Raw genomic sequence first — 13,653 nt, 5'->3', positions numbered from 1 at the left:
GCAATACTTAATAAAGCCTACTGCTACCGGAGTTAAAGGAGAACTAAACCCTAAAAATGAGTATGGTAAAAATACCATATTTTATATAATGAACTTATTGTACCAACCTAAAGTTTCAGCTTGTCAATAGCAGCAATGATCCCGGACTTCAAACTTGTCACAGGGGGTCACCATCTTGGAAAGTGTCTGTGACACTCACATGCTCAGTGGGCTCTGAGCAGCTGTTGAGAAGCTAAGCTTAGGGGTCGTCACTAATTATCAAGCAAAAAATTAGGTTGGCCTGTGATATAAGCGGATGCTACAGGGCTGATTATTAAATTCTGATGCTAATTGCACTGGTTTCTGTGCTGCCATGTAGTAATTATCTGTATTAATTACTAATCAGCCTTATATTGTGACATTTCTATTCTATGTGTACTGTATATTGTGAGTGGGTCCCTAAGCTCAGTAAGTGACAGCAGCACAGAGCATGTACAGTGAATCAGCAGAAAAGAAGATTGGGAGCTACTGGGGCATCTTTGGAGACACATATCTTTACTGCTAAAGGGCTGTGATTGCCTTGGGTTGGTACAGAAGCCCAAAACATAATGTACGATATTTCTAGCGACTTCTTTAGTTAAGCTTTAGTTCTCCATTAAAGAAAAAAAGTGTGATTTCAATTAATAGTAAGCACTTCAGGTTTCCCTTCATGATAGACATGTTCTGTAGTGGCAGAAGCCTTGCAAATTTAGAAAGTGAATCTTTAGGAATTCTGCAAATGACTGACCTGCTGCACCTCCGCGGCAGTGCTCCTGAAGAGCTCAATATAGCGCTTTCCAAGCAATTCTTTGTGCTTTTTCAGTGCATTCTGTGCATACTCTTCACAGGCAAACAGCACAAAAGCATCTCCTGTTGGCCTGTTATCTGGATAGGTGACAAAGAGTATTCCTTCCTTTCCTCCAGTAACTGGGCACTGCTGGCCAAAAAATGCAAGCACTTCTTCTGCAGTGGCAGTGAAAGGCAACCCTCGCATGCGCACGATCACCTGATTCTCCTTGGACAAAAACTGTGCCACTTCATTGGAGGTACCTGGAAAGGGCCACATCAAATAAAAACAAAACAATGAACAGGACACGTGAAAGAAACAAGTTGGTACAAATGCCAAGTTACAATAGTGCAGACGAGTTCCTGCAACTGAAAATTCTACATTTCTGCATCCCATATTTATGTAAACACATAGCTAGGGGAAAGCACTGCTACAGAACAGTTGTGTGATCTGGCATTTTAAGGGTTAAAAATGCATCATGCCAATCACAGCAAACATGGCAGTACATCAGACACAGTATTGCTCCCATCAGTCTTTTATTAGTCAGATTTGGTCCTATAAACGTCATCAGAATTGAGTGAGAGACTCACGTCAGTCTCCAGTGCTTTTCCAAAGTGTTAAGATGTGCGCATACGTGCACACACACCGAGGGGGAAGAGGACGGCACCTGGAAGGGGAGGGACATCGCTGGACAGGGGGAAGCGGAAGTGGACGTTACAGTGCTGAACAGGGGGAAGCGAAGGGGATGGCACAGTGCTGTTCCCGAGTGTTAAGCTATGCGCATACACAGAAAGTGGAAGGCAAGGGGACATCGCTGGACAGGGGGAAACCGGAAGTGGAGGTAACAGTGCTGGACAGGGGAAGCGAAGGGGACGGCACCGGCAGGGGCGATGAGTAGAGCCGGCCTAGGGGCGGCAATTTTGTAAATCCGGGCCTGCAACTAGAGATCCACAAAGACTTTTATATGCAAAACTGTTCATAAATTACCTCCGGCAATTTTCAGAAAATCTTCTCCAGTGGCTTTGTATACCTGAAAAATAAATACAGTAAGCGGTGTAATCCAACATAAAGATATGGCTGCCTTTAATAACCGATCTGTCCAACCAAAACCCTCCAAAGGGTTTTATGTCCAAGGTCTGCTCAACAGTTGCCTGGATTTACGACTTTTGCCATTTTGTAATTTAACCCTCGAACATGTGGAATGAAACGGGTAAACGGATCAAGCAGTTTCAAAAACAAATTTGGTTATTGTGCCTGCTAAGCAACCACTGAATAACTAAAGTAAAGGTGAATGGTACATTTACTTATGCTGGTGAGAGCATTACACCCATTTTTTAGAATACTTGAAATAGAGGATTAGCAAATGCTCCTTGCGGATTTCTTGGTTTGGATTAAAGTGCCTGGTGTAAATTGTGTTTTTTCACCCCCTTCAATAGATTAGAAAACAAGTGAATTGGTTCACGACTGATCTTATATCATCAAGTAGCAGACCTACAGATGCTGTTAATTTAAAGTCCTAAATTTTGTTGTCATTTTACAAATGGAGGGCGGCTGGTGCCTACCATGCTCAAAATAGCATCTACTTCAATAATGACATACCTCAATGTATCGATTTCCCATATGATGCTTGTGCCTCTGCAACGCCAGGTCTCTGTGCTCTTCGCTTACAAACCTCACAAGGGCTTCACCATTTCTGCGACCCTGAGCATTGAGACAAAGGGCAGCTCCACCCCTACATGTGCAAAAAGAAAAAAAAAATGATGGGGCTTAAACATGTTTATAGTACACTTTTAGGAGCCATTTAAGAATTATTTTGTGACACAAACTAGTGGGCTGGCTAGATCAGGAGCACTTCATAATGGTTGGGTTTTAGCTCCTAAAACAATTACCCCCTGTAACTATTAAAATATAAATGTGGGAGAGATTCTGAACCACATTTTGAGTTCATGTGCCACACGAGTTGCTGGTAATGCTTCCACTGACAAGGCGGCATTACAAGAAAGGTTTATAACCTGTATTTTTCGGTCTCAAATTACTTGCATAAATGAAAGTATTTATGCAAAAGGTGCCTATCTTTCTTTACATGACAATACCAGCTCTGCCACAGTTACTCTGCTGTGCTCACATGATACAATCAGGCGCACCCCATGCACTAACATTCCTTTGTTGTGGGGATTTTTTTTTTTAAGCATTTCATGAGCTAGAAAGTAAAATACTTACTTTGCAATGTTCAGGCCTTTGAAAAATCGTGCAATATCCTGGTCAGACGACTGCCACGGTAATCCTCTTGCTCTGATAATTGTGTTATCATCAATTATCTCCAATTTGCTGCTATGAAAAAAAAAAACATAAGCAGTGCCGAGTAAGTAAGCTCAAGATGTCACCTCTTCTTCATTCGAAAAGTTTTCCATTAATTTTCTTCATTTAGATGGGTGGTTATTTAGAGTATTACTACTGTTCCTTGGAAACAGCCACAAGCAGAGATCCCTCCTAATAAAATAGCCCTCGGAGTAAAAGCAAATATTATCTAGAACTCATTTTAATGAACTGTATAGACCCTAAATGGTGGGTGATTGTAACTAGTTCTAACTGACATACAAGCATATTAGGATTGCTTCACATGCATCTTCACCATGACAGAAAAAGACCTCCTTAAAATACAAAGTTAGAACATCCCAGTGTACCTCTTGTATATCACCACCACAGCACTTTTACACTACCCTGGTGCAGCTTGTATACTGAACCGGGACCTTTTCTCTTGGGTTTGGCTACCATGAGATCTCTATTACTTTGGCCAGAATTCACTGAAACCCTGTGAGCCCTGCAGCAGGGTAAGTCTACGGCATGCGGAGGGGTTTATGCGCAAAGGTAGGGCCCTGGTTCAAATTCTAACCCTGGGCCCATAAGCCTTTAGTTATGCCACCGACACGGTTTATTTCTTTAGAATCCAATTCACCTGCCTAAATATTTCTATTGTGTTTGAGCCATAACACAGAAGCACTTTAGCCTAGCAGAGTGCCTTAAAACAGGCTCTAGCCAGTGCCACCCGACTCAAGCTACAGCCTAAATGCTGAGCCATGACTACAGGCATAAACTGTCACAGGACATAAGAATAGGGTTTAATTTACAGCCTTTTAAAATGAGGTCAAAGGGGAAATAATAGTTTTGCTTACCAGGTACCAGATTCAAATTTGTAGTTTACTCTTTCGGGGGCTGAAAACTTGTAATCTGCAAATAAATCAAGACATAGTTACAGGAGCTACAGTTTTCATTTCTACCCCTCAAATAAAGTTTAAATTATTCACTTTGACATTCATTTTCCCCAGAAATCTCAGGGCCGTCCTTTCATCTATACAGTTGCCTCCAAACTACAACAAGGTCTGTTCTTGATAAACGCCCTTTCCTAATCTGTTCATTTATTTCCAGTTTCAAGCACCTTCAATACACCGATCAAAAAAGGAGATAATAAAACAAAAATTATTGCCCCTCCAAAAGCCTCTCACTCTCTTCAAATAAGTAAATGGAAGTGCTGCTTTATTCTATTCAGTTGCCCCCATTTTTAAAGTAGAGGTCCCGTAAAAATTAATAATTGGGATGTTAGCTTTGCAGACCATACCTCTAGTAATAATGCTGTCCTTTGTCATTTTTGCCCCAAACTGACCCGACATTGGGCCCTAAATGAGCCCAATAGACCAAAAAAATATGTTAACTCAGATTTTTTGGACAAGATGAGCTGCTCTGCAAACATTTAAAGATATTCTTAGCGAAGGGTAGAGAAGTTGGAGGTTTCTGTGGGTACTTACTGTATGGTTCTGAAATCAACGTTACAATTATGTCTCCCATATCATCAACTTCTGAAGCTCCATATCTGTAGTGTGCATTTTGTTTTTCAAAACCGAGATCTGGGAAACTTGGTTAAGGAATTGAACAAAAAAAAGTTACATAAAAAATAATACTCAATACATTTTAACCACCAAACAAGGCCCAACTACCAATGGGCTCTACCCATAACCATCTCGGTCTTGTCGTCGGACGTTATTACAATATACATTTAATCTCTTCGGTTTAGCTTCCCCCTCCACTACAGGACAACACAGCAGGGGTTAATGAATTTATATTTTATGCTTAGTTTTGGCCAAACACTTCCCAGCCAAACACCCTAGCACTCAGCAGGAGACTTATATTTTATTAACAACCCTGAGGACATTCTATGCAGCAATCCCAGTGTTGCCGCCTGATATAGCATGTTTCCAGCATCACTCATGAGCATGTGTACTAACCCAGCCCTTTTTATTGCGTTGGCTTGCTTGTTGCTACATGTGCAGTTTGTTCGCTTCTGTATAGGGAGTTGTTTTTCAAGATAGGCATTATAGGTTAAATGTGGAGAATCAGAAAGCCCTGTAAAGCCCAAATCTGTAGCAATTTATGGAACTTCCTGACAGCTCGAGTATGTTGATGTTTTGAGAAAGCACAGAAGTGGCATTTAGGCTCCTGCTCTTGCAGTAATTAATTTCATTATTTGTATTTATCCTTTGGATTTGGGTTTTGCAATCCTGGCACTGCATCTATTGTTGAATAACAGAGCCAACATTTCTTGTGCATTTCGGAGTGCAGGGCATAGCCATGCGAATGTACCAACCCATCATTAAGGCATCCCAAGCAAATATGAAATAAACAAAAAGCAAAAACTCATACAGGGAATTGACTTTTAAAATATGAATAAAATCATCATCATCATGCAGTACCATAAAGTAACAAGTTTGGGCACAGCAGTACAAACACCTGGTTTATAATTCACCTCAAGTCAATTATCAGTTGACTTCCCTGCACCACATTTACATACAAAACATCTGTAAATCACTGGTTAAACTCCATTACAGGAGACAGCCTATACATCTGGAATTGGCATCTGTTTACAAACTAAACAGAGCTGGTGGCTCCCTAGAGAAAGAGCATTTTATGCTTGATCATACAATAAAGGAGACATATCTGGCACAATTCTTGAAAATGGAGGTGAACCACGTGGTTCAAAAACAAATACAACCAAGCAAAACACTTTACTGATGAAAAGTTAAGTATTGAACATAGTTACATAGTTACATAGTTAAATTGGGTTGAAAAAAGACAAAGTCCATCAAGTTCAACCCCTCCAAATGAAAACCCAGCATCCATACACACACCCCTCCCTACTTTTAATTAAAATTCTATATACCCATACCTATATTAACTATAGAGTTTAGTATCACAATAGCCTTTAATATTATGTCTGTCCAAAAAATCATCCAAGCCATTCTTATAGTCATTAACTGAATCAGCATCACAACATCACCCGGCAGTGCATTCCACAACCTCACTGTCCTGACTGTGAAGAACCCCCTACGTTGCTTCAAATGAAAGTTCTTTTCTTCTAGTCTAAAGGGGAGGCCTCTGGTACGGTGATCCACTTTATGGGTAAAAAGGTCCCCTGCCATTTGTCTATAATGTCCTCTAATGTACTTGTAAAGTGTAATCATGTCCCCTCGCAAGCGCCTTTTTTCCAGAGAAAACAACCCCAACCTTGACAGTCTACCCTCATAATTTAAGTCTTCCCTCCCTCTAACCAATTTAGTTGCACTTAGTCTCTGCACTCTCTCCAGCTCATTTATATCCCTCTTAAGGACTGGAGTCCAAAACTGAACTGCATACTCCAGATGAGGCCTTACCAGGGACCTATAAAGAGGCATAATTATGTTTTCATCCCTTGAGTTAATGCCCTTTTTTATGCAAGACAGAACTTTATTTGCTTTAGTAGCCACAGAATGACACTGCCCAGAATTAGACAACGTGTTATCTACAAAGACCCCTAGATCCTTTTCATTTAAGGAAACTCCCAACACACTGCCATTTAGTGTATAACTTGCATTTATATTATTTTTGCCAAAGTGCATAACCTTGCATTTATCAACATTGAACCGCATTTTCCAGTTTGCTGCCCAGTTTTCCAGTTTAGACAGATCACTTTGCAAAGTGGCAGCATCCTGCATGGAACCTATAGTTCTGCACAATTTAGTATCATCTGCAAAAATAGAAACAGTACTTTCAATGCCCACCTCCAGGTCATTAATAAACAAGTTGAAAAGCAAGGGACCTAGTACAGAGCCCTGCGGTACTCCACTAACAACACTGGTCCAATTAGAAAATGTTCCATTTACCACCACTCTTTGTAGTCTATCTTTTAGCCAGTTCTCTATCCAGGTACAAATACTATGTTCCAGGCCAACATTCCTTAATTTAACCAGTAACCTTTTGTGTGGCACTGTATCAAATGCTTTAGCAAAGTCTAAGTAAATCACATCCACTGCCATCCCAGAATCGAGGTCTCTACTTACATTCTCGTAAAAAGAAATTAAGTTAGTCTGGCAAGATCTATTACGCATAAAACCATGCTGGCACAAACTCATAGTATTATGATTTGCTATGAAGTCCAGTATCTTATCCTTTATTAACCCTTCGAAAAGCTTTCCTAATACTGACGTCAGACTAACTGGCCTATAGTTTTGAGGCTGAGAACGGGATCCTTTTTTGAATAGAGGCACCACATTAGCAATTCGCCAGTCTCTCGGCACTATGCCAGATCTCAATGAATCCTGAAAAATTAAGTGTTAACATTTTTCTCAGTAAATGTATTTCTAATGGGGCTATTGCCATGAAATTTACAACAGATGTCAGTAACAACCCAAGTAATCCACATATACAAAGAACTCAAAACATACAAGTGCATAAATTAAGTAATGTGTAATAAAGTGGAATGACACAGGGAATAAGTATTGAGCACAAAGAAAAGGAGTTGCAAAAAGGCATGGAAAGCCAAGAAACCTGCTGAAATCTGTCTGAAAGCAACACTTTTTTTTCCCCACTCTATGAACCCCAACTGTTGAGTGCACACAAACAATGCCCTATGCTTTAGAGCAGGGATCCACAACCTTTTGAACCCGTAAGCAACATTCAGAAGAAAAAGGAGTTGGGAGAGCAACAGAAGCATGAAAAATGTTTGGGGTTGCAAATAAGGGCTGTGATTGGCCATTTGGTAGCCCCTATGTGGATTGTCAACCTACATTGAGGCTCTGTTAGGCAGTACACCTGGTTTTTATACAACCAAAACTTGCCTCCAAGCCTGGAATTCAAATAAGCACCTGCTTTGAGGCCACTGGGAGCAACATGTTGCTCACGAGCTACAGGTTGGGGATCACTGCTTTAGAGCCTCCAGTAAAGTATACACATGAGTGCTTTACATTTAGATTATGTTTGCACAAGATGTTCCCAAACCATGGGGACTGACACCTCTAGTGGAAAGGATAAGGTCATTATGTGTATAGCTTCGTATTCCTTCCAATTGTATACGGAGCTCACGCACACTCGAACTTCAAGATAAATTCAAAGCTGCTTGGTGCCCAGTGATAGAGGTAACCGGCAACCTCAATTATTCACGAGAAGAAAGCACACTGGCACACAAGTCTGTGATTGCAGGAGAAGACCTTGCTAAATTTTAATACCAGAAGTGTAACGTTTCGGGGCATGCCCCTTTGTCAAGCATAATGGATCTCTGTGAAACGGTACATTTATAGGTGCAACAATCAATTCAAATAAACATTAAACATTGCACTTCTGGTATTAAAATTTAGCTAGGTCTTCACCTGCAATCACAGACTTGTGTGCCAGTGTGCTTTCTTCTTATTCCTTCCACCTTTGTAGAAGGAAGACTGCTCAAGACCTGGGGCTTTCAGGATAATGGATCCTTCTGTAATATTCTGTAACTTAAGAAAATCATGTAAACAATAAATATACCCATTAGGCTGGTTCTGCTTCCAATAAGGATTTATTATATCTTGGTTTGGATTATGTAAAATGTACTGTTTACAGTTTTTATACAGAGAAAAAAAGGATTTAAAAAAAAAAAATAGATTTGGATAAAAGCGAGTCTATGCGAGATAGTTACCAAATTAGCTGATCTGGGTCTGATTTTATCCACACGCTGGGCCGAATTAGTCTGATCAAACAGAGCAGCCAATGGAGACCAACTGGATAACTTCCACGCAGATACACTGCTTTTCCGCTTGGATTTTCAAATCTACAATGGGCTCCATATCTTGGTTTATGTATGGCTGGAACGTAAAGACAGGACAGCTACCTCCAAATATTTTTGAGTGGCTGCTTGGTACCCGTTAGAACTAGTTCTGCACTTTCACATCTGGAAGGTTACTTCTGACATCCTACTAAGGAAGTATAGAGCTGGGCTGACCAACTAGAGGGCAGCAGGCCAAATGTGGCTCTCCAGAGGATTTTTAAGATCTTATACTGCCCCAATGCTATTTTGATTTTTTCTAAGGACATTATCATTGACAATAACATATGGTGGATAATAAAGAAAGTTCTTGAAACAGCCGATATAATAATGATCCTTTCCGATATCAAATCTTGTGGTGTTGTGGTTTCAACTAGTTCTGTAAACTTAAAAGTATTCTTTTCCCATATTCATGGAACCAAAATGCTTGAATGTGAAGAACTTTAACCCTAATCAGATTATGGGTGGATCCTGTTAATGTTTGGAAGGGTCACAATTCTGTATACACTGGAACAACATGAGCATTACATTGATAGTTACCCTTGGATTCCTTTATATTTTTGGATTATGCGTTCCCTTCCCCTGCTATAGCTGAATGCGTCTGTCTGAAGTACCACAGTATATTGCTCATTGGACTCGGAATGAAAGGGTTGTACAACTGTCACATTTAGAAGTGGTTAAATCGAGGCAGTTGAAAAAAAATCACAATAAATACCAAGAAATTTTGAAATTATTTTCACACCATTTACCGAGGAGGAAAATAAATGAGAGGGTGAAAATACAGCAATTATGCACTCAAATGACATTTTGTCTCCAGGGAAAGGCGGCAGCGAGTTATGCACAGTGATTCATGCAGAAATAGTCAAACACGGAATATCCACCCCCAACACAAGGGATCGGGAAACAGACAAAACTTGCTCGGCAGGCTTGGCTTGGAGATGGGTGCCGTCATGTTGCCGGTGGCCCTGTGCTTGTAGGAGTCTCATACTTAACCCTTTCTGCATCACAACAGCAGCCGCTGTGTAGTAGGAAGTCACTGGGCACCAATTATTCCTTACTATGCCTCATTTAGAATATCGAAGCATTCAGAGCTGTACCATAACAATGCCCCTGCACCTCTTGCAATTACTACCACTTGCTTTGGTGTTACTATATCAACTTTTTCCTGTGTGCCTTAATTTTATCACACCCTTCCACAAATGGGGTTAGCTGGTTTCTACAACACACCTTGCATAATACCCATATCATGCCAGATAGAATTCCTTACTCACAGTAGCTGTGCCCCGCGTAAGAATATATGAGCAGCAGCTCTGAGGCCCAGTATATTGCTAACTAGCATTGTGTCGCAGCTCCAATGCACCCATACCCGTATTCCTAGTAATGCCAAGGATTTGTTATTGTGCTGGGATAGCCAACCTTCACACCTCCCCACTATGCAGAACTACAACTCCCAAGCTAGGGTTGCTACACGTCTAGAAAGATCACTGACCTTCCTAGTCTCATAGGTGGCAAATCTACGCCCATATTATCCTGCACAGATTGACAACCATGAATAAACAGAACACAATATTGGAGAGAAAATCAGTCAGATCGAGCAGTGGCAATTTCCCAGCACCTTATGTCTTTTAGGGCTCCTTATTAACCACAGATGCAGTGGAAAAGTAAACTAAAATGTGTTGTGAAAGGGGCTGTATAATGTTAGAAACATTGAAAGAACAAAGTAAATTGCTTGTGCTGGGTCCAACTTTTCGGATTAAAATAAAATTTAAAAATTGTAAGATGGCTAAAATCAGTGGAGGGTGCCGTTTGTCCTGGAGCTGGGATCCCCAACCTTTTTTACCTGTCAGCCACATTCAAATGTAAAGAGTTGGGGAGCAACACAAGCATGTTGCTGGGGGTGCCAAATTAAGGATTTAATTGGCTATTTAGTAACCCTATGTGGACTGGCAGCCTACAGGAGGCTCTGTTTGGCCATAAATCTGTTTTTTATGCAACCAAAACTTGCCTCCAAGACTGGAATTTAAAAACAAGCACCTGCTTTGAGGCCACTGGGAGCAACATCTAAGATTGTTGAGCAACATTTTACTCACGAGCCACTGGTTGGGGGCTACTGCCATGAAGACTCATGCAATTTCAGGATTATCACAGATATGCCAATTCTTATATAGTATAGTATAGTATACTTTATATTTCCAAAGAGGGTGGGGGGGAGTGAAAAAGGGCTTGGCCCTGCAAACAGATAGATTTCACTGTGACCAGTAGAGGAAGCAGAGCCTGCGGCTGCAGGGGGGCCCAGGAGGTATAGGGGCCCCATGAGGCCCTAATTCATATACAATTTCAAAAAATATTGGAGAAACAAGTCAACCTCTAAACATTTTGGGGGCCTGAAAAATAATTTGCTGTGGGGCCCAGTAATATCTAGTTACGCCACTGGCTGTGACCGATGAAAATTTGGCCGATCAATTTTCCGACACATGTCGGATGACAAATCGTTAGATGCGCGGTCGTTCGATTCCCACTAACCTTGCGATAATTTGACGGTTTGGTTGGATTGCACTAAAATTGGTCGTTCACCAAAGAAAAATCTTTGCGCCTATGGGGACCATTAGAATCAGAGCACTCAGGAGCTGGGGCTAATGAGAAACAAGGATGAATAAAACAGTTTCTCCAGGCAAACTACTAATCTCATGTGTGTTGAGACACTTAATGGCAGAGGAAAATGTGCAAATCATAGTGCAAAACATGGGCCTTAGACAGGTGTTCAATTCTTAGGTGCCGGTGTGGCACAGTAAAATCAGTACACTTAGGTCATAGAAAACGACATCCACGGAATAAACAGGAATAATTCAGAGGATGAAATCACCCATAAAGTGCGATATAGAAAGCACACGGAACTAACAAGGAACCAGCACATCCAGGATGTAGGAACTCCAGAGACGTTAAATAGGATGCTGATGAAAACAGGTATTATAGCCAAGGCACAGAGCAAGCGTTATTAACACTTTCTGGCACGCACTTCGCTTCCCAATGACAAGAGGCGGCACTCAGCACCTAAGTATTTACAACAGGTGTTGACAACTGGAATAGAAATGACTGAACTATGACTTCAAGCATCATTCCAAAAGGCAAACACTACCTGTGGGGTTGTTAGGACTATAGTTGGCGTTGCTGAATGCCCATGACTTTGGCTTGTTTGATTAGTATCCGGGCATAATGCTTCTACACTGCAGCCATCAGACCTTTAGTCTTCTCAACTTTTTTTGCACAGATTTGATAAGGAATTTCTATTTGGTTGATACAGAGTAATGGTTTTTAGGGAGCTGTGCCTGTAAGCACTGTACTTTTTCAGTAATAAATGACTTTTTTTTAGTTCTGCTGGTATCCAGTTGTGCATAATGTACTAGTACTACTACTACTACTACAGGGGATGATTAAATGTTTTAACATGGTTGCTGGCAATAAACCAGTTCCAGTCTGTGCAAAAGGGAAGAAAAAGTCAGGGCAAATGTCTAATTGCCCAAGGGGACATTAGCTCTAAATCTCAGTATTTCTAAGATGGGGGATCGAGGGGACTGTTGGAGCTTTTTAAAGACATTTATCCCCAGGCAATTCAAAACAAGCGATATAAGAATGTTCCAGGATAGTTATCACTAGGTTATCAGTTTCTCAAAGGCTTTCACAAAGGCCCGAATAATCAGTCATTTAAAACAGTATATACTATGTCATACATTAGTCATCTTCAGTTTGTGATTTGCCAGCTGTTGGTGAACTACAAGGCCTAGCATCTGGAGAGTTGTTGGCCGTCATTAGAATGCAAGGAGTTAATAGCTGCAAATTCATAATGAATTATATGTATCAGCTTATAAAAACACCGCACATACTGTATATCACCACTCTGGGTCCTTTGAAGGCACATTCCTGATCAACGAGCCCTCACCTATAAGTATGACATGGGCTGTTAGTGCACAACATGAACCTAATGAAAACTGTATGTATATGTGTGTGTATATATATATATATATATATATATATATATATATATATATATATATATATATATATATATATATATATATATATATATATATATACACACACACACATTGTTTTCAACAGCTCTTGTGAACACTTCAAAGCCAACTAATGCACATTGTTGCAAAAGGTTATGCTTATGAACATCCCGATCTCCCTGCAAACAAAAACCACAGTAAACAGGTCCTTGGTTAATCCCGGTTTTTCTTCGGCATAATCAAGAACACGGCTAGGGGTGGGTAGCAGCAGCATTACCCCAGGGTACAACCATACCATGACTTCTGAAACACTCCAATGCTTTAAGCACACAGACATGCACATGAAATGCCTCTTGCAGACATGGCACCTTTATGTTCATTGCTGAACTGCTCAAGTAATGATAATAGATATAAAGTACAGTTAACCCATCAGTCCAGAAAGTATGAGAACAGATTGGATTTTTGCATAAGACAACCGTAATTCGTTGCAGGTTAATCTGTGTGTTTGTGAGGTTCTGTATGAACCTGTATAGGGTCTACAGTCCAGTATCTCCAGAATATTTTGTTTGTACCCATTGCACCTTCCTGCAGACACTGCCAGTTGCCCATTACCCACTTCTTGCATGGTGAAAACTTTCTGCACCTGCTTTCAGTAGCAGTAGATATTACAGCAAATTATTTTTAGGGCCCCCAAAATGTCTAGAGGTTGACCTGTTTTACCAATATTTATTGAAATT

General features: G+C 40.6%; 1 protein-coding gene across 4 annotated transcripts in view; it reads right to left on the bottom strand.

Moving 5' to 3' along the window:
* Window positions 1-13,653, bottom strand: part of esrp1.S (epithelial splicing regulatory protein 1 S homeolog) — a 51,625-nt gene that overhangs the window by 17,768 nt on the left and 20,204 nt on the right. For 3 of the 4 annotated variants that reach the window (XR_001932134.2, XM_018223867.2, XM_018223865.2), the window contains exons 5-10: window positions 4,609-4,707; window positions 3,979-4,033; window positions 3,026-3,136; window positions 2,405-2,537; window positions 1,793-1,835; window positions 767-1,068 (exon numbers count right to left, since the gene is read on the bottom strand). Coding sequence is in view for 3 of the 4 variants with exons in the window: in XM_018223867.2 (XP_018079356.1) it covers window positions 767-1,068; window positions 1,793-1,835; window positions 2,405-2,537; window positions 3,026-3,136; window positions 3,979-4,033; window positions 4,609-4,707 (743 nt within the window). In the remaining variant the exon portion in view is untranslated. The remainder of the gene's footprint in view (window positions 1-766; window positions 1,069-1,792; window positions 1,836-2,404; window positions 2,538-3,025; window positions 3,137-3,978; window positions 4,034-4,608; window positions 4,708-13,653) is intronic. The other variant, XM_018223866.2, reaches the window with a different exon arrangement.

Source organism: Xenopus laevis, chromosome 6S (assembly GCF_017654675.1).
Source record: "Xenopus laevis strain J_2021 chromosome 6S, Xenopus_laevis_v10.1, whole genome shotgun sequence".
Lineage (NCBI taxonomy): Eukaryota > Metazoa > Chordata > Amphibia > Anura > Pipidae > Xenopus > Xenopus laevis.
Note: the sequence above shows the minus strand (reverse complement) of the source record. Positions and strands in the feature narration are given on the sequence as shown.